General features: G+C 42.1%; 1 protein-coding gene across 5 annotated transcripts in view; it reads right to left on the bottom strand.

Moving 5' to 3' along the window:
• Positions 1 to 3,934: 3,934 nt before the first annotated feature.
• Positions 3,935 to 19,696, bottom strand: part of GRM1 (glutamate metabotropic receptor 1) — a 187,322-nt gene continuing 171,560 nt past the window's right edge. For 2 of the 5 annotated variants that reach the window (XM_077175520.1, XM_077175521.1), the window contains exon 9: positions 3,935 to 10,727. In XM_077175520.1, the coding sequence (XP_077031635.1) occupies positions 9,893 to 10,727 (835 nt within the window). In that variant the 3' untranslated portion in view covers positions 3,935 to 9,892. The remainder of the gene's footprint in view (positions 10,728 to 19,696) is intronic. The other 3 variants (XM_077175522.1, XM_077175525.1, XM_077175523.1) reach the window with 3 other exon arrangements.

Here is a 19,696-nt window from a genome sequence, read left to right as displayed (position 1 = left end):
TGTAAGATGCCATGCCATCAGTTTAAAAAATCTCAGAGGCAATTGTGACAGAAAATGCAGAGGTTCATGAGGCTTAAATCTCTCTTGACTAACTTCAGTGTTTCAGTTCAGGCATGGGAAGGTAAATTTGTTTAGTTCCTGTTTTCAAATTAAAGTTCTGATTATCGACAATTGAAAGGTGGATTCATGTCTCTTAATTACTGGATTAAAACCAGTAAGTACCTTTTCACCATGGCTTGATGTGAGTGTCAATGATGAAGACAAATGTAGTTCAATCGTTTTGCAAAGATATGGTGTAAAGTGTAATTTTTTATGGTTTTATGCAGAGCTTTCCTCTCAAAATAAAGGAAGTGCCCAGCCTTCTATTGAGGACTCTTTTTCTTTTTCTTAACCTTGACAACTGCATGTTAGCCACTCATGGCAGGTATGAGTTCCCTGCAAGAGAGAGAGCTTTTGGAAAAGTTAGCAAAACTGGCCTGACTGGATGACTCAGCATCAGGCTTTAGCTGAACATATCGTGTGTTAGGCAACGTGGAAGGCCTGCATACTGAATCTTTACATGTAGTTGCTTTTGTAGAGAAGAAAACATGACCAAGTGTGTTTGGAAAAATACTCCTTACTGGAGAATCCTCTCCCTTTTCTTCTTGAGATCAGGTAGGACATAACGTGCTCCCCAGCTGATATGACACAATTTCTATACATACTCAATGTAGGAGGCTAATTTTTTACATTATGGTAAACTAAAAAAATAAAATTAATATTTTACTGCTTGAGTGAACCTTTCCTGGTTGGAAATAATACAGGTTTCCTTTGAATTACTCTACAGATGCAGTTATACTTTCAAATACGGATTAAAGGAGAAGAATACTTTTTATCAATCTCCTGTAACTTTAATATTAAGAGCTGGATCCTAATTCCTCTGTCTTGGTCATTTGACATTAATCATCCTCGTGAAACTTGGGTGTTAGAGTTCCACTTAAAAATTTTTAAAGGGTTCAGATTGTCTCAGAAAAGCAGAAGATGGAGAAATTCTTGTCATGGTGTTACTACAACAGGACTATGAGTATTTTAGTTTCTTGATACTCTGCTAAGAATTACTCCTAGCCTTTGGCTGGACTGAGCCTAACACAGTGGTAGAAGAATAACTTGTAACATCTCAGCTATTAAGTCCAATATCTCTTTTAAGAATTAGCTCTTCTTGCTGACAGATGCACTTGTTGCCTAATTGGGCTCCTTCTCTTCTGTGTTTTCCTTCTGTTGTCTTTGCCACTGTGACAGTGAGTACAAACTCGGAGAGAATCCACTGCTGACAGGGATGTCTGAGCTTGGGCCATAAGGAGCAAAATATAAAGGTCTAATGGACAGCATGCACCACTTCTCTCATCCAGCCCAGTCAGAACTCTGGATTTTCATGATTTAGCCAGGATTTCATGGACATCAGAGTGAAACAACTCACAGAGGCCTTTCATGCAGCTCCTCTCCCTTTGTTTCTATCATGTGCTTTGTGTGGAATACTTGCATGGTTGGGAATTGCTCTCCCTTCCCAGCCAGGACAGGGACAGCAGACCTACCCCTGCTACTTGTGCCCACAGGGACAAACACTTGTTCCCATTTCAGCTTGCATTTTGCTTAGAAGCCAGATGAAAATGCATCAGCAGAGACCTCTGGAGCAAGCAAACAAAACAGCCAGAGTCTTGCAACTCCCTACAGGCATCTTCCCCTGTGGAAGGAGAGAAACAAGTGTGAAGAGCTAGGGCTGGAGCTCAGGAGGGTCTGAAGGTGAGGAGAGGCTGAGCCTTGGTGGGCTGTAGGCCATCCCAGACACAGCAGGAAGAAGTCCTACACTCACACAGACCCTGTGACCTGAGTCCCTTGAAGGAGGATGTCAAGGGGGAACTTCCCATCCTTGTCCTTTTCAAAGCTCTTTGTCCCAAACTGGTCACACATAGATCTTGATTGTCTTGGTGAACAGCACCTGTAAAATTCCCTGTGGTCTCAAGGAGCCTGAGAGGGCTCCATGTGCCCTGTCTCTCATCCTCAGCCAGTGACAGTGTGGGCACCTTGTCTCCTGTGCATGTGGGGGACTCTCCTGTGGGACATGCCTGATCTCTGTAAATCAGTGTTCCCTGCCTTTAGCACCAAGAGGCCTGGCATAAAAAGTGTTTGTCTCCCCTGTTTCTTCAGTCAGGCTTGCCCTTTTGTGTCACAGGTGACAAGCTGTTTGTGACAGCAAGATGGAGCACATAGATAAGGGAAAGTCCCAGCAACAGAGCGAGTAAATACTGCTTGCTGTGCTGTTTTTGCCAGCTGTGTGTTGTTCATGCTGCTATGAACAGAGGTGCTGGGGCTCAGAGAGCTCTAAATGCAGACAGGAAACACAAACACAAATGTCTAAAACAAGAACACTGTGCAAGAAAGCTTTTGCTACCCGGGTCCTGATCCTGCTTCCAGCACTGCCCCATGCCCAGCCTGCCATGGACAGGGTATGCCTCACACAGAAGCTGATAACATCTATCTTAAAAAAACAGCTTTAAGGAGAGAAAGGCTTTGAATGTTTTGTAAGTGCTGGGGAAAGGTCTGTGCACAGCAGCCACTGAAGATGATGATATCTACCTTAAACAAAACAACCCAGCACTAAGGAGGAAAAGGCTCTGAGTGTTTTTCAAATGGTGGTATTGCAATCTGACGACACAGCTTTATTCTGGAGCTGAGACTCAAAGCCTGGATTTTGCTGGGAAAATTAGACCTTAGACCTGCTAGCATTTCTGTCCTCCTGAGGATTAACTGTGTTGTAGACTATAGTCTTATTTGATGACTTTTATGGCTGCAGCATCTAAGCTTGCCCCAGCTGATGTGACTGTTGTGCCTTCTCATTTTGTGCTCTTTTTTATTCCTTAAGCTTTCACAGACATCACAAATCTTCCTTTAACACTGATCATGACGTAACTGTAAATACAGAAAATGATTCAAAATTATTGAACTGCATGGTGCCACTTCCACAGTTATGCCATGTATGCTATAAAAAGAGGCTGAGTAAGAATGAGCTGGAGTAAACTGGCATTGAGATCAAGGTGAGAAAGAGAGTAAAAGGACTGTGAAAATTTTCTTTTATTTATACACCCTTCTCCTGTGTTCAGGCCTGAGTTGAAAGGAAAGACCAGCTGAGTTTTTAAACATATCTAAAGGTTTCTAAGCTCAGTTTTCACTTGTGTCCATTGTAAGGGAACACAGTTCCCTTATGCAGCTTTGAAATACCCTTGAGTAGATGAACATGCCGAAGTCATTGAAAGAATCAAGAGCTGAACTGGGGTCAGAGCTGAGGGCCAGGCTGTGATGCACCACATTCATGCCCAGCAGTATGACATGTGCCAGATTGCCCCAGAAGAGCACAAAAAACACATTGGAGGGCATGCAGCATAGCCACCTCTCAAAAAGAGAAATGGAACTCAGAAGGAAAATCTCTTGGCACTGTTGTGGAGCTGCAGCCTGACGGGCACTTCCCCCTGTAATTGTGCCAAGGCTGGTGCAAAGGCATCGCATCAAATGACAAGAACAATGAGCAACAGCAGCCTCAAAAACAGAGATAAGAACAACATCTTCACAACTGCAAAATGGAGCTTGGGGTGGGAAATGAATCTTGAAGAAACTCAAAAGTTAACAGCACAGGTACTCAGCCAGCTTCTCAAGGAAAATGACATAATTCAGGACTTAACGCTGATTCACACACATTGAGGATCTTGGCACTGAGAGGCTTCAGTTTCTAAATTAGCATCACACAGATGCCCATGAAAATCCTGGCACAGTTAATAACCTTGCTAAGTATTCTAGGCATTATTTTTAAGCAGAAAAGAAAAAACATCAATCCAATGCCCCCCCCCCCCCCCAAAAAAAAAGAAACAAACCAGCAAAAAATCAAAATAATTACCAAGGTGCCTGCCAAATTAAAATACAGTTTAATTGTTCTGTTTAAGTGTTCAAACAAAACATGTATAACACATCCCAGGAAAACACACTCATTTTTGCTTCCTTCCCTAAATAAAAAGACATTGATTTGTCAGTGCATTTTCAAGTCTAAGATATATTAAAAAACTCCTATAGCATACATTTTTGAAAACATTGCTCAGATTCAGCTTCCATGAGAGACATCACTCCCAGCAGTGGTATTTAAGCATTTTGCCTTGATAATTTTGCAGTTTGTCTATTATAGTGTTACCTAACAAGAGTAGCTAAAGAATGAAGAGCCAACTCCATATGTCTGTTGAGATGCAAACCACAGGAGCTGTCAGGACTTTGTCAGAAGCCATAAGGGACACCCTGCTGGCTCCACGGCACAGTCCTGCCTGCCTTTCTTGCGAGGTCAAGTTGTTGCCTTTCTTTTTGCTCCATCACTTTCCCTGTGTTATTGGGAACAGTGAAGGCCACAGTGGGCCCTCAGTGCCACTCAGACCTCTGAGTGCCAGCAGCTCGGGGAGCAGCAGCGTGAAGCTCCCCCCAGGCACCTGCTCAGGGCTGTATGTACAGCACCGGCAGGGCAGCACGGGCTGCTGGGCACGCGGAGAGTGATGGACCATCACAGCCTGGATTATGGCTGTGGGACTGACAGTCTGTTCAGCTGTGGGGCACACCTCACCAGGGGCTGCTGGAGGGCAGCTGGGGAAACAGCTCCTTTTAAACTATTGACTTATTTTGAGGCATTCCAAGGCACCGAACTTCCCCATCTCTAGGTGACACTTGCAAGGAAAATACACTCTTGGTGCACTGCAAAGATACCCTGTGTTAGAAAAGCAGGGACCTGACCAGAGACTGGTCTGCCCTGAGCCAGTCCTTCAGGCACACCATCTTTCCAGGAGGGAGGTCCTGCAGATCTGTTCCTGGTTCAGGCTCAGAGCAGCACGGGGAGGTAGGAGTCCCACACACCATACCGTGGCGTAGGTGGGGGAATGGATCTCATGCCACCTACACATTGAACGGTGTGCAATAAATAAAGTGGGTGGATTAAATGTCATAGATACATACCACTCCTAAACTCTTATCTGTCTGCACTGGTATCTGTGCCAGCTGCTTCTCCACCTACCTAGAGGCCTTTTGGTTATGGAAACCCACAACTCACGACGATATTTTACTTCTGTAGAGATACATTGCTTACGCCCACAGTGAAACCAAGTAGAAAACAAATGCTCTTGCTTGGTGCCAAAGAGTGACCTGCTTTCTTGGGGGAGCAGTCCTGTTTTGTGTGATTTACTGAGATCTGGATGTTAAATTAAAGGCAAAGAATAGTTTGCTTGTTTTTTTAGTAGGATACAATTTACCTGTAGTACTGGAAATGGCAACCAGTCACTCCTGCTCTCTTCTACCATCTCTGCTTGGGAGCTTGCAGGGTTTGCCAAAATTTGAGTCCAGGTCCAGATATGGGGCCTGTGGTCGTACCACACACTTGGCAGTGTGGCATTCCTTATCTTCTTCGTTGCTAATATCCCTGTTGGGAATCTTACACAGATAAAAATAGGCTACAGTGTCTGCTTCTCCTTCCCAATGATTTGCAGACAGATACTTGCCAAGTGTCTAGTGACTCATTTATTTGGTAAAAAAAAACCGACCACAACAATGCAATCTGCACTCTTTTCCCACTTCCATATAAGAAGCATTTTTAACAGTCACTCAGACTTGTGTAGTATAGATATTAGCAACCTGTTCCCGTTTTTGTCTAAAGAGTGATGGATACAAGCCCAGGGGCCAAATTTCCACTGCCTTCTTTTGATAGCCACTTACTCCATGCACAGTGTACCTGACAGCAGTCTGGAGACCCAAGTTATTGAGCAGAGGTTGGGTGGAGGGGCATGGGCTGGGCTGGTGGAGCTGCCAACACTCTGTCCTTGACAGAAGGATGGAGACTAAATCTCATTTGTGCTTTTCTTCTCTGTGGTTCTGGTCCAGCCATCCATTTAGCCAGTGAAAAATTGCTCTAGATTTTTTTTTCACCAGCTTGTGCAGCATTGCACTGGGTGCTCTGGAGGTGAGTAAGTGCTGTGTTTCTCTGAAGATGTTTTTGTAACTGAATACACTTGGTCAGCAGAACTCTTACTAAGACATAGACAGAAAAGATTTTGCAAACAAAAAGAAAAAGGGATAAAAAAGGAGAAAACCTCTATGAACAAACAGACCAAACTTTTGGCACTTACCACAGAATGAAATGTTACTGTCTGTACTCCTACATTGCAGTAGTTGTAGGTAGACTGACTCCTCAGACATGGGCTCTTGCAAGGCCAGATCCAAACAAAGGAGCCACAGGCCTATTCACAAGTGTAAAGATGAAAAGATCTAGGTTTTCTATGTTTAGTGCCACTTGTTTCTGAAAAACCCAGCAGCCCTCCAAGAAGCATCTTGCTGAGGCACAGAGCAGTTCAGGAGACACCAAAAAGCCACAGTGCCTGTGAGTTGCAGAGCAGGAGCCAGGAGTCCCAGTACTTTGCTCTATCCAGAAGCAGTAAAGGTAGGACACAAAATGCCAGGGTGGATCAATGCCTATCATTTATAGCTGTCAAGAAAACATATTGCAATTTCCCTGATGGGAGAAGCAGACATCTCAAAGACGATTTTTAGAGAAGGGCTGGTGTTTTCCCATGTCCTTGGGAAGCAAAGTTTTCTGTAATTTCCTATTGAATTCTCTTCCACTACTTGTCTGCCTGAACCCATAGTTACAGTGCTTCTGAATTTTATTAGGAAGCCAAAACACTGAGGATTATTACCTAAGCAAAAGTCCTCCAACCCTCCACCATCTCACCTTCATGACACAATTTAATCAATACCTACCTCCATTTAAATATCCCACTGTCTCTTATTCATGATGCTGAAAAGCCCTGGAACAATGAACTACTATACATGACTACTTCCTACTCAAGAAACAAAAAATTAAAAATTGTGGCATTCTATTTTTAAATAATAAATAGAAAATATTTATTTTACAGCATTTTCAAGATCATTTTGACAAAAAGGCAGTTTTCATCAAGCATTTGACAGACCAAAAGAAAGAACTTCTACAGAAAGCTTTGTAGCTCATACAGCTGCATACACAAGGTGAGTTCTTGTTCTTTAGATATATTTACGTATGTGTATGTTTCCAGTTTTAACAATTACAAACTAAAAGCTAATATACTGAATTTCAAGAAAACTCCTACTCATGATATAATTACATTGCAGTAATAAAATCAGTGCTTAATATGCTCAAAGCAGACAGATATGAAAACAGTATAGTACCTTGCCACATTGCCATCTCCTTGTCTATACAAATCTGCTGAATTTCTTTTTCTTATCTCTCTCAGATCTTTAAAGACTGGCTTCTTAGTATCTGTGCTACTGACAATGTATGTTTTTGGAAACAGCACAGCAGATCTTATAGTACAATTGTTAGCAGATAGAATTCATTGCCAGTGCAGTGATCAGGAAAGATGGCATTTTTCTCACTGCTTTAAGGAGTAATCAGCATTTTAAATAAAAGAAACAGCAACAGAAAATATCCCCCTAAAAGCCCCAAGCAGAGCAAAAAAATCAGCTGACTAACCCTCAGGTGTCTTCAATTCATTATAGAGACATCAGTATACTGACAAAAACTTGTCTTTGGGCAAAGTCATTTCATGCTTTCCACATCAGGACAATGATAGCAATTGGCCACAAGTAATATTGAAAGGACCAAATATTGTGAAAAGAGGATGAGAAAAAAAGACTGTCTCTGGTTTTGAATATGAGACAAACATTCCAAAACCAGTACTGCATAATTAGGGAAAAACTATGAGATTTGGATCTTCAGAGATGAATTGATAACAAGAGGGACTTTTTAAAATTCAAGTGAAAAGAAAAAAAAATACTCGAATTATGATTAATTCAGAAAAGCTCTGGTAGAATATTCAAAAGAAACATGGTTAAAATCAAGGTTTGCAACTATATTAACAGGAAGACATTCCTTTAAAATATTTTTTGAAATAAAGTGTGGAACTGTGGGACAGATCGTCGTCCTCAGCTGAATTCAGCAGCACTAGCAAAGATCATAGCAGCTAAAATCCTGATCTGTGTATGTATAATAAACACATTTATAAATAGGTAATCATCATTATAATTAAGTTCAGATCGCAGCAATTAGACCTGGACTTCTATCACGCCAGTCATTAGGGAGCTTTAGATTAGGACCATCTCTAGGAAACACATGAAAGATAGAGGAGGAAGAGGAATAAATGACAGAACTACAAATGCCCAGAAGTGACCTTTAAGCTATATTGTATATTAAACACAAGAAGTGAATGCATAAGAGAAGAACATGCAACCAAACATCATAAAGGGCTTAAAAGAACTGTCAATAGCAAAACCTGGGAATTTATGCACACATTAAGCACTGATGAAATTTCCTGTCCTGATATGATTTCATTTTAAATTATCAGTGAAATAGTTGGTTTACTTTCCTGTCTCTCACCTGCAAGTTCTAAAACAGCTTTCTTTTTGTTTGTTTTTTTTTTTTTTTTGTTAGCCACACTTGCTGCAAAACATGTAAAATAACAAGTTCTCAATGCACTGGTTATTAATATCATATATCTACTTCATAAAATATCTGCAAAACAAAGCACCCTATTATAAGGGTAACGACTGTCTCAGCTTGTATATGAAAAAAAGGATGTGTTAGCACAGCATACAAACCTTCAAAGATCTATTGAATATTTGTACCAACGCGATATAAAAACATGATTTAAACATAAAAATATTCATAGTATATAAGACAATCTTCCAGTGGTAGTTATTGGATGTTACTCTTCACACACACCATACCCACGCATACAGATACACAAACGTACGCTCACTCTGCTGCCTGGAGGCTCCATAACCCCCAGCGTGGAATTGCCCTTTCTCCAGACTAACAGTTGTTGCTCTAAGTAAACAGCTATTTCTCAATGCATTTTTTTCCAAAGTAACACAAAGGAATGATGCAATGGCATGGCAAAATATGTTGTTTTATGAAAAGATAGTCAATAAATATTGTTCTGCTACAGGAAATGTTGTGTAACAGTTTAGCCACGTGGTTTGCAACCTTTTACAAAAGGGCAGTTTTTCTAGTCCTTATCATGTTACAAGTACTATGGCAAGGCTTTCTTCAGAAACCTCTTGAGTCTTAACTTGATCATATTTCTTGCTCTGTTCACAATCAGCATTAAAAGAAGCCCAAATCCCCCAAAAAGCAGCCTAGTATGAAGAACAAATCGTTCAGATAGGAGTCAGTAAGATCCATGTGCTTTCACATTATCTCATCTCCTCTCCCCAAAATTAAGTTCCACAGTTATACCACCTGTAGAAAGTTCCACAGTTATACTACCTGTAGAAACCAGGAAAAAAGTATTTATGCATATATGTCTCATATACAAGTAGCTTTGTTCCCCCGCACCACACTCTGCCCGTACAGCTCCTGGGGGTGTTACCCCCATAGCAGACAAACAGCAGTCATGAGGTGTGCTAATGACTTCTCCAGGTCACACTTACCAGAGTCCTTTTCAAGCATTGCCAAGAAAGGGTGTGACTAAGTGTGATTATATTTTTTTTTCCTGCGTGTTTATTCTTTTTATTTATTTTTTTTTTGCTATAGAAGTTGTTCCTTTAGTTTGTGCTTTGTTGTGGTTTCCTAACATTTTCCCAAAGTACTTTTATTTTTAACAGATAGATAATCTTGAGCCCTCAGAATGGATTTTTTATTATCTTTTTGCCTCATTTTAGTTATTTAAGTGCAGGATGAAATTTTTGCCCTGTCATTTGTCACTTTGTTCTCTGCTCTCTCTCCTGCAGCCCTGGGAGGCTTGTCTCCACAAGTCCTCCCAGTGGGCAGCTGCCAAAGTCCTTCCTGTCTTGTCTCTTGCAGCATCTAGAGGGTGGACGAGCTTTGCTTATAATCCCTCAGGATGACAGAGGCGTAGGTCACATCTGGGGGTGTGCAGAGCACCGACTCCGACACGGGGGAGCTGGGCACGGAGCTGCCCGAAGCCACTGAATCCCGGAAAGGGGATGGGGGCGTCAGCGCGGGAGAGTCTTCGAGAGTCAGTTTGCTGGTTGCCGGCTCCTCGTCCTCCTCCTCCTCTGTGCTCTTCTCATACACATATCCCTGAATGAGCTTTACCTTCTCACTCTCGGCTTCCTCAGCCGGGGGAGACAGGGGCTCCTGGCTGAAGGCAGCCACCTGGAAAGGCTGCAGGGGCGGCTGCTGCGGTGGCGGGGGTGGGCAGGGGGGCCGCATGCCGTTCCCTGAGCCGGGAGTGGGGAGGACAGCGTTGAAGTCGGGGATGCCGGTGGCAAACTTGTTGACCACTCCTTGCAGCTGGTTCATGAGAGACTGTGGCTGCAGGGGCAGGGTCTTGGGGGACTGCTCAGGCAAGAAGAGTTGAGTTTCCTCCGCCGTGGCCTGCAGCGGGGGGGTCGTTGCCACCCGCCTGTGCACTACCATGGAAGGGCTGTTGGACTGGTTGAGGTGAACGGGCTCTCTGTCTTCTTCCTCCACCACATTGTACAGAGTCTTAGTGCTGATGTCGGTAAAAGTCAGACTTTGGCCGTGGCAGTCTTTAGTGAGGGGTTTGATCACCGCTGTCTGATTGCACCCTGTCTCCTGGTTCTTCACATGCACTGAGAGTCTGTGCCATGTATGTTCCCCCTTTGGATCTTGTCTTCCACCTGGTTCAGACCATGACACAGACTTTCCATTAGAACTATGAATAAAATAAAGATGGTTTATTTGCATTTACATTACGAAGACACAGGCAGTATAACAAACAAGCCTACAAAAATACTAATTGCTTTGCCTCATTAGTAAGCCTCCCCCTCCAGTTTTTCATGTCCTCCCAGAAATACTACATGAGAAAACACTACGATTTTCATCCAAAAGTGATGCTGGTTATCCATCCTACAGCCAACCTGGAAAGGCTAGCCTGCGGGAAGGGCTCTGGGAGGGCCATCTGTGGTTTGAGGACTTGAGCTGTCATTTGGTACCTAGGTTTGCTCACCATTTTGCAGGGGAGAAGAAAAAAAAACACAGGAAAAAGGTCACAGGAAAAGATTTAATTAAGCCTGATTTGCAGCTATTAGGAAATATTTTCAAGCTGTTGGAAGAAAAACAATCCACAGTCATAGCCTTTGGCAAACTGAGTAGAGAGATAAATTGTTTCTAACCCCCTCTTTCCCTTTTACTCCCTCTTCCCCTTAGAAACAGATTAGCTAACAGAGAAATGAAGGACTCCCAGGGCTTCTATCAGGTGGGAGGTAAATGCACTTCTTCCCGGGTGACTGTTTATTTACAATCCAGGCTAAAATTCTGGGACTGAAAACAGTTGGTTTGTGTGGGAGGAGGAACCAGCAGCAGCATGACCATGGTGAGTCAAATCCTCTTACTCCTCATAGGGGCTGTGTCCCACCAAAACGCTGGGCAGTTTGGCTGAGTGAAGATCTGAGGGTCAGGTCCCACTCTGAGGAGCTGTAGGTTTTTGCATTTCCCTGTACCCTTGAAGTGAGCAGCGCTCAAAGCTAAGTGGCAGCTTGTGAGCAGCTGGTGGGACAGGGAGCTGAGCAGTGCTTTAGAGAACCAAGCAACTGTTTAATTGCAGGTCAGGCAGTAGAGATGGTTCACAAATTCTAAAATACATAATCTGGGTGCAAACCAGAGATGGAGAGAAATTCTGACATGATTTATTCGAATCAACCTTATCTCGGGGTTTCATCCCTCAGGGACCAGAAGCAAACAAAGAATTACATTTCAGACCCTGAGACTGTCATGCAGATGGGAGACAAAGTGAGTGGGAGGCTGGCACAGCAGCCTCACCTCCTGCTACTGCACACACTAGAGGAGATCGTTTCCCCTACAGTATTGCAGTATTGTTGTAAGCATTTTGCTTCCCTTGCTCAGACTCTCATGGTTCTCTTTTTTAAGGAGTAAATAATTGCCATTTGTATTTTATAAAAAAAAACCCCCATATTGACTGACTTTGTCATAGCTGGAAGAGACTGGTACAAGACATACAGCGTTGTAAATCTGTCAAAACAGAAAAGAAATATACATGACAATGTGTCATTTTTCTGTCAAGCAGTAAGTACTCCTGGAGGAAAAAAAAAGAATTTTAGGTGGATCCAAGCTGGGAAACTCATCTCCAACTCCAGACTCCAAATGCTGGACTTGTGACTCACCACCTCTGTTGGAACTGGGGCATATGAAAGGGCCAAACTAAAAAAATCATAACTCCCCAAAGCGTGTAGTTGGTTGCACCTGGAGTTGTTTTGATTTAGAGCTTTAACCTAAGAGATAAGAAAGTCATGTTCACAACTGAAGAAGGAAACATCTATATTATAGTGATCAATGAAAAGATAAGAATGAAGGCTTAGAACTATTCCTGTTTTGATCAAATAAGCTATGGTATTACTTTTTTTTTTTTTTTAATGTGCTATAAAGATAAGCAAATGAGTGTAACTCTTGGGTGTGAAAGTTTTTTAAAGTAATGTTTAACATGCCAAGAACTGCAAACTCTTCACACAGAAACACATTTGGTCTACTTTAACTTCAAAACAAGTATCTTCTTCTAGTGAGGAAAATAAGTCAAGCGCTCTTGTATTTTGCTGATGCTGTAGCTTACAATAACTGCAAACAAAAAAAAAAGTTATGATTATCTGCTGCCTTTTGTGCTAAGTCCACTTCTGCATCACTTATTTCTTCACATCTAGTTCTGGTGCATCACCTCACTTTTGAATCCTTCCTCACACCATCTGTTTTTTCTCTATCTCATTTTATTTCCAAGATTTTGTATTTTACATCAAAGGCAAGCACAGCTATTTCAAGGAGCTCACTACCTCTATCTTCAAGTCTTGCTCCTATTTACTTCATTTCCTTCTCCCTCACTCTCAAATTCTGCTCTTACTTCTTTCTTCTGTAGCACTCTCCATAGTCTCAAGTCAATGGCCATGCTTAAACTGTGCTGGGACTGCAATGTCCAAATGTGAGCTGACCATTTCATCTAAATTTGTCTGGTAGCAACTTGCTCGCCAGGGAGAGCTGGTCCTGCTTGCCTCTGCTCGCCAGACCTTACTGCTCATGGCTCCAATGGCCTCATGACAAAGAGCTTTAGGGCTGCAGTGGCTCTCTGTGGGATCCATTTGACAAGATCCATGGATTATTTGCCTCAGATTATTGTTCCAGCTCTTTCTCTCTAGTTCCTCTGTCCAGGCACTGCTAGCCTGTTAATTAGTCACATTTTGAGATGGAGTCCCAAGACTGCCATAGAAATACCTGGGCTCTGTCTTGCTGGATGGCTGGCAGGGGGTCACATCGAGTTTGACACTTTCTGGAAGAATTAATCATTAAAATGCAAGAAGAGCACTTGTTATGCTGGAACAAAGAGCAGCCATCTTGAATATCATTAATTCACATTTAGACAAAAACAAAGATGGGTCTGGAGAAGCTCAGACCTGAACTGAGTCTCTGTGAGAGAAGGAGCTGTCTCACTTGTGCAAAGCAATGATGACAATCCTGACTGTGTGGTCATCACTTGCTAAGTGATTGCCATCTCCTTTTTTGAAGGAAACACCCATTGGAGAAGGCCAAGATCAAAATAATCTGCCTGGGTTAATGGTAGAAGGGATGGTTTAACACAAAAAGGCAAGAGAGGGTACCAAGCCAGGTCACAGTGGGGGTATTGAAAACTTGATGTTCATTGGCACAGTGACGAGACGGCACCAAGTGGTGGTTTCTTCATTTTATCAGTAGGGTGATTACCCAGTTCGTGTCCACCATGTGTTCATTTATCTTTCCTAACTCTGTCCTTTCTCCTGTCAATTTCTCATAGGATTTAGACTTCACACTTTCTGCACAGAAGTGAACTTCTTGGAGTCTCAAGGGATCTTAAGGTTTGTACTTGAGTATACCCAGTGTAACACTCCACTTACTATTTCTCCAAATCCTCCCACCTAGTCTACATGTACAGGCAGACTCCTGGGTATCCTATCAGCACATAGGGGGGGTTTGCTTTTGCTTATAGGAAAGAACATGCTTTGAATTTAGATGCTTTTTCTCAATTTTCACCACAACTTTATCTATGTGTTTTGTATTTTAGGGGAAATAGAAGTAAGTATATTTTTGGTGTGAGTTATTAATTTCATGAGCAGAGGTTTTGCTATTTTTGGTAATTCAAAATTTTGCTTCTAATGCATGCATTGATCTTTATAACATACTCTCTGTATGACTCTGGGGCACTTTCAGCTTTCTTTCTTTATTGTAGACACTAAACAAGATGCAAAACAACTTCAGATCCTAATAGTTACTTCCTGAAATTCTTTGAAAGAACTGATGCACCCAAGTCTGAGACTATGGTTCAAAATGGTTCAAAATGCCTGCCCAACAGGAGGACATGCCTATAACTTGTTAGACAGCTCACTGTTCATAGTTAAGTATCTCCAGATGACCAAAATCTGGTCCCTCCTTGTGACCAGGAGTTCCCCAGACCCAAGTCCAATCTCAGGCCAAGAACAGAGTCCTGCTCTTGTCACTTCCTGGAGGATCTGACCTTTCTGGCTTTCTTGGAGCAGTGTCAAGTCTGAGTAGTCCACAACAGTTGGCTTCTCTCCATACTTCAGGATTCTGAGGATGACTTATGTTAGATGTTGGATAGAAAAGGTTTCTTTACATCTCAGAGGCCGAATGCTTCTGAGATGAAAAATTATTGTCACATTGGTCTAAGGTAAGTTAGACCTCTGATCCTTTTACCAGAAAAGTTATAACCTGATATCAAGCATAGAGAATTAAATCACCTTTGAGTCCTGTGGGCCTGAAACTTTGTGTCCTTTTTTTTTTCCTTGAGTGTTTTATGCATAACAACCCCTAATTGATAGCACATGAAATAGTTAAGCAGGGTAGTATGTTTTCTGATGAGGTTAACTCCAGGAACCCACAGGCTGGAAAATGGCTTCAGGTCTGGCTTCAGATGCAGTCAGGAAAAGTGTTTGTGAAAGAGCCCTTTCTGTTAAAACAGGAAGGGACATTCCTTGATCTGTTAAGAGTTTATACCCTGTTTTGTCCTTTCAGGATGCCAGAGTTTTGGTCTGCTACCTTCTTCAAGTGGCCATGAGCTGAGGAAGAACCTTAATTAAGATTCTTAATCTTGCTGAGATGAGTGATGCAGTCATTTGAGCCAGCTTGGTGGTGTTAGACAAGACACAGAGCACAGATTTAATATATTCAGCTGTTTGTGTTTTTTTTAAACAACAATGGTAATTACCCAGAGGAAGAGGAGAATATTATGGGAGAAATAATAAACATTACCCATCTTTCATTGCCAGCCCAATGTTTTGGCCCAACCTACCTCCCTGTAGTCACTGTGGTAACTGAAATGCCACAGCCAGTAGGAAGCACTGGGATAACCTGGCAGTCCCTTCTATTACAATAAAATTTTAGGAATGAACATAAAATGTGAACTGAGAAGCCTATCAACTTTGTCAGGAAAAATTAAGTCTGAAACAAATCCTGAACTGTCTTACCAGCAGCCAGAGGAGGTCAGTGTCAGGTATTGCCCAGTGACCAAATGCTGCTCCTCCCTTCAGAGAGCCCAGGTACAGCCATTGGCAGCTGGCTCTGGAGCGTAGCACATGCAGAGCTGTCCCTGAGCACTGACACAGAGGTGACCAGCATTTGGAGGCATTGGTGTGCAGAACAAAAAGAAATGCCCTGTTCAAAAGCTGTGCATTGGACAAAACCTTTCTCATCCCTACACAACACTTGCTGATGGATGCCATCCTAGGGAAACCAGTGGAGGAATTTCTGCCCTGCCCAGAGAGAGGCAGTCAGTAAACTACAAACTTTCTCCAGCCCTGCAGTCAGGTAAGTGGTAATGAGCTTGACTAAAGCTCTGTCCCACTGCTGCCTCACAGTTCCCAGGGCCTAAGCTAACAAGCTGAAAATTTAAGGCTAATACCTGCACTGCAGCACACTGCAGGTGCTTTGTTGGTATCCCCAAGGTCTCTTCTGTTATTGTCTCCATTTCAGTAAGGCCACTGGGGCATGAAATGTGATTAAGGGAGTGAGCAGGTTTTAATCCAGGGTAGTGATACCTCCCTGCACTGAGCAGCCACTCTCAGAGCTGCCACAGCCAGCTCTGCTGCTCATTAGCAAAGCAAGCTGTGCTGGTCTGCGTGTGCCTGCAAGTCTAACCTCTAGAGCACTGGTTCTAGGGACCCATCTCTTAAACCTGGGTTGGTAAAATTTCTCGGCACTCTCTCATCAGTGAGGGAGCCATCACCAACCTCAGTCCCTATCTGGTGTATACTCAGGATTTTTGCCTCATATAATCACATAAATGAAAAAAGAAATCACAAACCAATTTCAGCCTTAGCTCGTTTACACTATAATCTCTATCTTGGTGACAAGAGGAACTTAAAACTGTTCTCACAGCATGGCTCCAATGCTTTTGTTAGTGCTGTATAATTAGAGCAATGTTTAACCTCCCACTTGTGTTTCTGGAAATTTAAATTACTTAACTAACTTTTCCTTGTTGCTCCCCTCCTCCCTTTACCTGCCTGCCCTCGTCCCTCCCTCCCCCTTTTTTTTTTTGGACAAAATTGCCTTGAGCATTGGACACAATATTCTATGTTAATTAGAGCACTGCTTTAAATGTACGATGCAAACAGCTACAAAAAATACAGGAAAACATAATGATGTCATACTGTCTTGCCAGGGCAGAACCTGATGATACTTAGAGATGTTGTGAGTGAGCTCAAGTCCAGAGCTGCCTTTCCAACTCTCTGTCTGGCCACTGGTTTATGTAAAACTAAATGTAACCAAATAATTTCCTTCATAAGCTACTCTAATGCAGAAGTTAAGCATTACTTTATGTGAGTTGCAGATAGGCTTTCTAATGTATATTCACCCTATTGATAATTGGGATATTTTTCTCTTTTTTAAATTGAAATCTTAATATTATACAGTCTGTAATGTGGATGCAGTAGCTGTGCCTAGGCTGAGTACCCTGTGATGAGATCCTGGTTTCCATCCACGGGGTCTCCAGGTTGGGATCAGACCCTCGGGCAGGATCAGAGGTTGGCAGCCCCCCTCACCTCTCTGCTCTGGTCACCCAGACAGGGAAAGCTGGAACCAGGGTTGGGGTCACTCACTTTACATTTGTGCTACCATAGAAGTGGGTTGCTGCTAGGCTTATACCTGGCCCTAGGGGTAGGGAATTACTTCCAAATCAAACAGCTCAGATCTAGCCAAATGTCCCAAAATAAGTAGATTTATTTACTTTGAGACGTAACAATAATTTTTATGTACACAAGCTTTCGTAGAGTTGTGAATATGGGGAGAGTGGGAGGTGGTGAGAGAAATGGTCAGTGCATTGCTTCAGTGTAGTTGAAGTCCCACAAGTTCAGCATGTATCACAAATCTACCTAGCTCAACAGAGGTGTGAGACTATTATGCTGATAATGTGTATGAAGGTCTGACTACTCATGATAATTACTACTAGAAATTTGTAGTCTCATCTGAAATAAAGAAGCTGTGTTATATTTCAGTCATCCAATATTAGTGAAAAAATTTTCTTCATTAGGTGCTTTGGAAAAAAAAATCAAATAACTACTAAAGTGTTGCTTTGAGAAAACAATCTAATAGATAATAGAGAGTTCAGGATAATAAACAATTTGTCAGAAACAGCAAGAAAATTCATCCAGTGCTCAAGAAATGAAGATGAGAAACCTGCAAATCAAAGTGAAATTAAAAAGTGCTCTTAGTAGTTAATAGCTTTTGAATCTGTTTATTTCGTTCTTATTAACAAGTAAAGCCCACTGAATATTCAGAATGAATTCATCCTACTGAATTGTTTTTGTAATTTTTTTAAGGATAATAAAGTTAATGCATGGGAAAACATGGTGTAAGCCATCATAGGTCCTCAGGAATCAACAGAGAAGCTCATTTGGGTTATCTGAAGGTGTGTTTCATGCTGCAAATTCAAATAAATGTTTATGACAGTGCAGCCAATGCCAATGCCTGACCTGAAGCATTTATTCTTACAGGCTCAGAAGGGAGCACAGTTGATAGAACCTGAAAACTGAAAAGTACAATGTTTTGAGCAAAGGAACCTAGAAAGCTTAGGAACATACAAAGAAAATGCTACAATTAAGTTCATTTACAAAAAGTGTAGGTGGGTGCAACTAAGGCAAAATAATCTGTAGGACTGGGAGGCTGTGAAGATCAACAACCTTCAAAAAATATTACATCAAAAGAAATGCCATGGAGTTGCTGTTGAATAAGAAATACTAATTAATGAACTTGAATAGAATAAAACCACAAAAATTGCCCATGAATTCTGTATTCCCCACTGAAAAGCACCACACCATGGTGCAGAGATCAGCAGATCTTTCCTATGAATGCAGTTTAATAGTAATTAGGACAGCTGGAGGTTTTTCCTTGCTTTCTGTAATCCTCTGTGGTTCTGATGGAAAATTATTTGGGCCACAATGTTTTTTACCAAAAAGATATTGACAAGCTGAAAGCTGTATAGTGAACAGCAATAATAAAACACTGGGGACATAAGACAGAGTGCATGAGATAAAACTAAAATATGCGAATATATTCAGGATTTTTTCAAGCATCTCGAAGGCATTAACACCAAGGCTGAAAAGTATTTCACATGGCATAGAGATGCCCAACTGAGAGCTCTAAATGAAGCTAAAAAAGGGCCAAATTATACTGCATGGCCAGAATATTTCCTAGTCTATAGCTGTATCAGAAAAGGAGCAATTCCTTATGAACAGAAAAACCTGTTTCCCTGGATATTTCCTGCCAAAAAGTGTGCAACCCTTGCAGGGGTAGTGGTCAATGATGTCATTCTTCCACAATAACTTGTCAAACTCTCTGGTATACTTGAGAATAAAATAAATTCCCAACAGTTTAAATGGGGCTTAAAGAGCCATCATAATTGCCTTAACATGCCAGCATTTGGAGTGCTTAACCCTGTGGCAAACTTAGCCAAGTTGCCACCGGAAGCTTAGTCATGAGGCCTCCTGTTTGTGGTGTACAGCTCTCCCTAATATGCTGCAGTAGATAAAGCAGCCTGTAAAGCCTGTGGGTTTTTGGGTGTATCTGAAAGTTTCCATGGTAACAAATGTGCAGCTTCAAAAGAAAAAAGCCCTGAAACTCCAAGCTGATGCTTCTGGGTTTAATATGATAATAAAATGTTATGATTCTATATTTTGATGATTCTGCATTTCTAACCATCTCCAGCATTGCACAGAGAATGGAGATGAAGATTGGTGAAACAAATGATACTAAGTATTATATGCATCAAAACACAGGACAGTTTCAAGAGTTTACATCTACTTGCTTGTAGGTGGGAGCAGAGGGAAACCATAGCACATGTGGTGATTTCCAGCATGTTGGGGTGATGAAGCAGGGCCTCCTAAGGAAATTCTGGACTTACAAATTGCTGGAGTTCTGGTGGATGAGACTGAGGCTTGAGACCAGGTGGTGGTGATGGGCAGCTGGTGATATGATGGACAATTGTCTACTGCTCAGACTGGGCTGTGTGGCCACAGGGAGCTCAGACTGCAGATGGAGGACGTGCCCTTCCTTGAGCCATAGTGCAGCCCTGCCAGGCCTCTGAACACATCAGTCCTGGCTGGAGGGAGGGGGAAGCCTGAGGGGCAGAGGCAGGCA

The sequence above is a fragment of the Agelaius phoeniceus genome, chromosome 3 (genome assembly GCF_051311805.1).
Source record: "Agelaius phoeniceus isolate bAgePho1 chromosome 3, bAgePho1.hap1, whole genome shotgun sequence".
Lineage (NCBI taxonomy): Eukaryota > Metazoa > Chordata > Aves > Passeriformes > Icteridae > Agelaius > Agelaius phoeniceus.
Note: the sequence above shows the minus strand (reverse complement) of the source record. Positions and strands in the feature narration are given on the sequence as shown.